Source organism: Temnothorax curvispinosus, unplaced genomic scaffold (genome assembly GCF_003070985.1).
Source record: "Temnothorax curvispinosus isolate PA1 unplaced genomic scaffold, ASM307098v1 QBEX01010948.1, whole genome shotgun sequence".
Taxonomy (NCBI): domain Eukaryota; kingdom Metazoa; phylum Arthropoda; class Insecta; order Hymenoptera; family Formicidae; genus Temnothorax; species Temnothorax curvispinosus.
The window spans coordinates 1-1,449 of record NW_020220728.1 but is presented as its reverse complement, the minus strand read 5'-3'; the positions used below and the strand labels follow the sequence as shown (position 1 = coordinate 1,449).

At 36.4% G+C, this 1,449-nt stretch overlaps 1 protein-coding gene across 1 annotated transcript in view; it reads right to left on the bottom strand.

The window, feature by feature from the left end:
* The window catches only part of LOC112460990 (flocculation protein FLO11-like), a 1,766-nt gene extending 498 nt beyond the window's left edge, over window positions 1–1,268 (bottom strand). Inside the window, exon 1 of the mRNA XM_025025990.1 lies at window positions 1,233–1,268. Coding sequence (XP_024881758.1) covers window positions 1,233–1,268 — 36 coding nt within the window. The remainder of the gene's footprint in view (window positions 1–1,232) is intronic.
* Window positions 1,269–1,449: the final 181 nt, after the last annotated feature.

Here is a 1,449-nt window from a genome sequence, read left to right as displayed (position 1 = left end):
GCTGGTGGCCGGCGGAACGGGGGCCACCACCCCGCCGCTTAGAAAGTCAGGCGATTAGGACGTTGCGTCGCGCGGTGCGTGTGTCTGCGGATCGACACCCACCACCCTTAGAAAGTTAGGTCAGGGTCGCTCGTGGTGGTTTTAGTCGGTAGGCTGTGGGCGCGCGATGCCACGCTGAGGGAGGCTCAGGGGATTTCGGTCCTCTGAAGCGCCCCTCGTAACGGTGGTACGCGTGCGCGTAGAATCCGACACTCTCCCTCCTTTCCTCAGGGCGGGGGAGTCTTTCGAAGATTTCCACCACGTTAAAAAAAAAAAAAAAAAAGGTAGAGAATAATTTTTAATTCCTTTTAGCAATTACATTTCTATTAAGCGAGAAAGGTCAAGAAACATTTCGACTATTTTGCAACAATGTCGTAAAATTATTTCAATATGGCCGAAATGGCTTCTTAATTTTTCTTAATATATTTTTTACGTAAGCCATTTAACAAAATTGTGTGTTCACGATCATTATTTAAAATTATTTGTTCTTATAACGCACCAATTTTAGCCTAAGCTTTCACAGTCTATTCATATATGTATTGATAACTGGTTTTTATACTATAGTTAAAGCGATATGACGTGAGATCTAATAAATGATGTTTTGCAAAATAGATAATTTTTTGTAAAAATTATTTTCAACTTGATTACTTAATTTTGCGTTAATTTAAATACTTGATTTTTAAATAGTAGTATAATTATCGTAATAAGATGTAACTATCAAAAATCAAATTGTTTGCTCGAGTGCATAAAGTGTTCACATTAGCTCCATATTGTGCAGGAACTTGATTATCTCTTTCGGATATCACGTCATTAATTCCTTATTTTTCATTTTTTTGAGGTGAGACTCGATATATGCGAAACGATATCGAAAAAAAATGGGCCTTAGATTTTTTCAGTTTGCGTTAGTCAATATTGTTATTCATTTTACATTTTGCATTTTTATTTATGTCCTGCATGCTTATATCAGATTTAAATTAAAGTTGCTATTATTCGTAAAATGTAGTCGAATTTATTCGGATTACATTCGCGGTTGATTAAAATGGGTTTTTTTCCAATTTAACAGCTCTTAACTAATTAAAATCTTTTTTGTTCTTAATCGAGAAAATGATCACTTGCGTAAATTATAGTTTGTACGATATTAAGTAGATTTTAAAAGCTAGTAATTTTAAAATTACTTAATTTAATTTTGTTACAAATGGTCCTTCGCGACGCGGTCGTGTTTCGCGCATCGTGGGAAAAAGCGTAAAATCATTATGCTCATTTGCCGTTTATGATTAGGCGGCAACAGAAGGTGTATTTCTTCTTCTTGTTTCTGGTTTTGCCAGCATGGATTTGGCCATGAAATGGTATGGTCAAACTGGTCAAAGGAGAGAAGATCTACACAAGGTAGGTTGGTGTTGAACACCACCA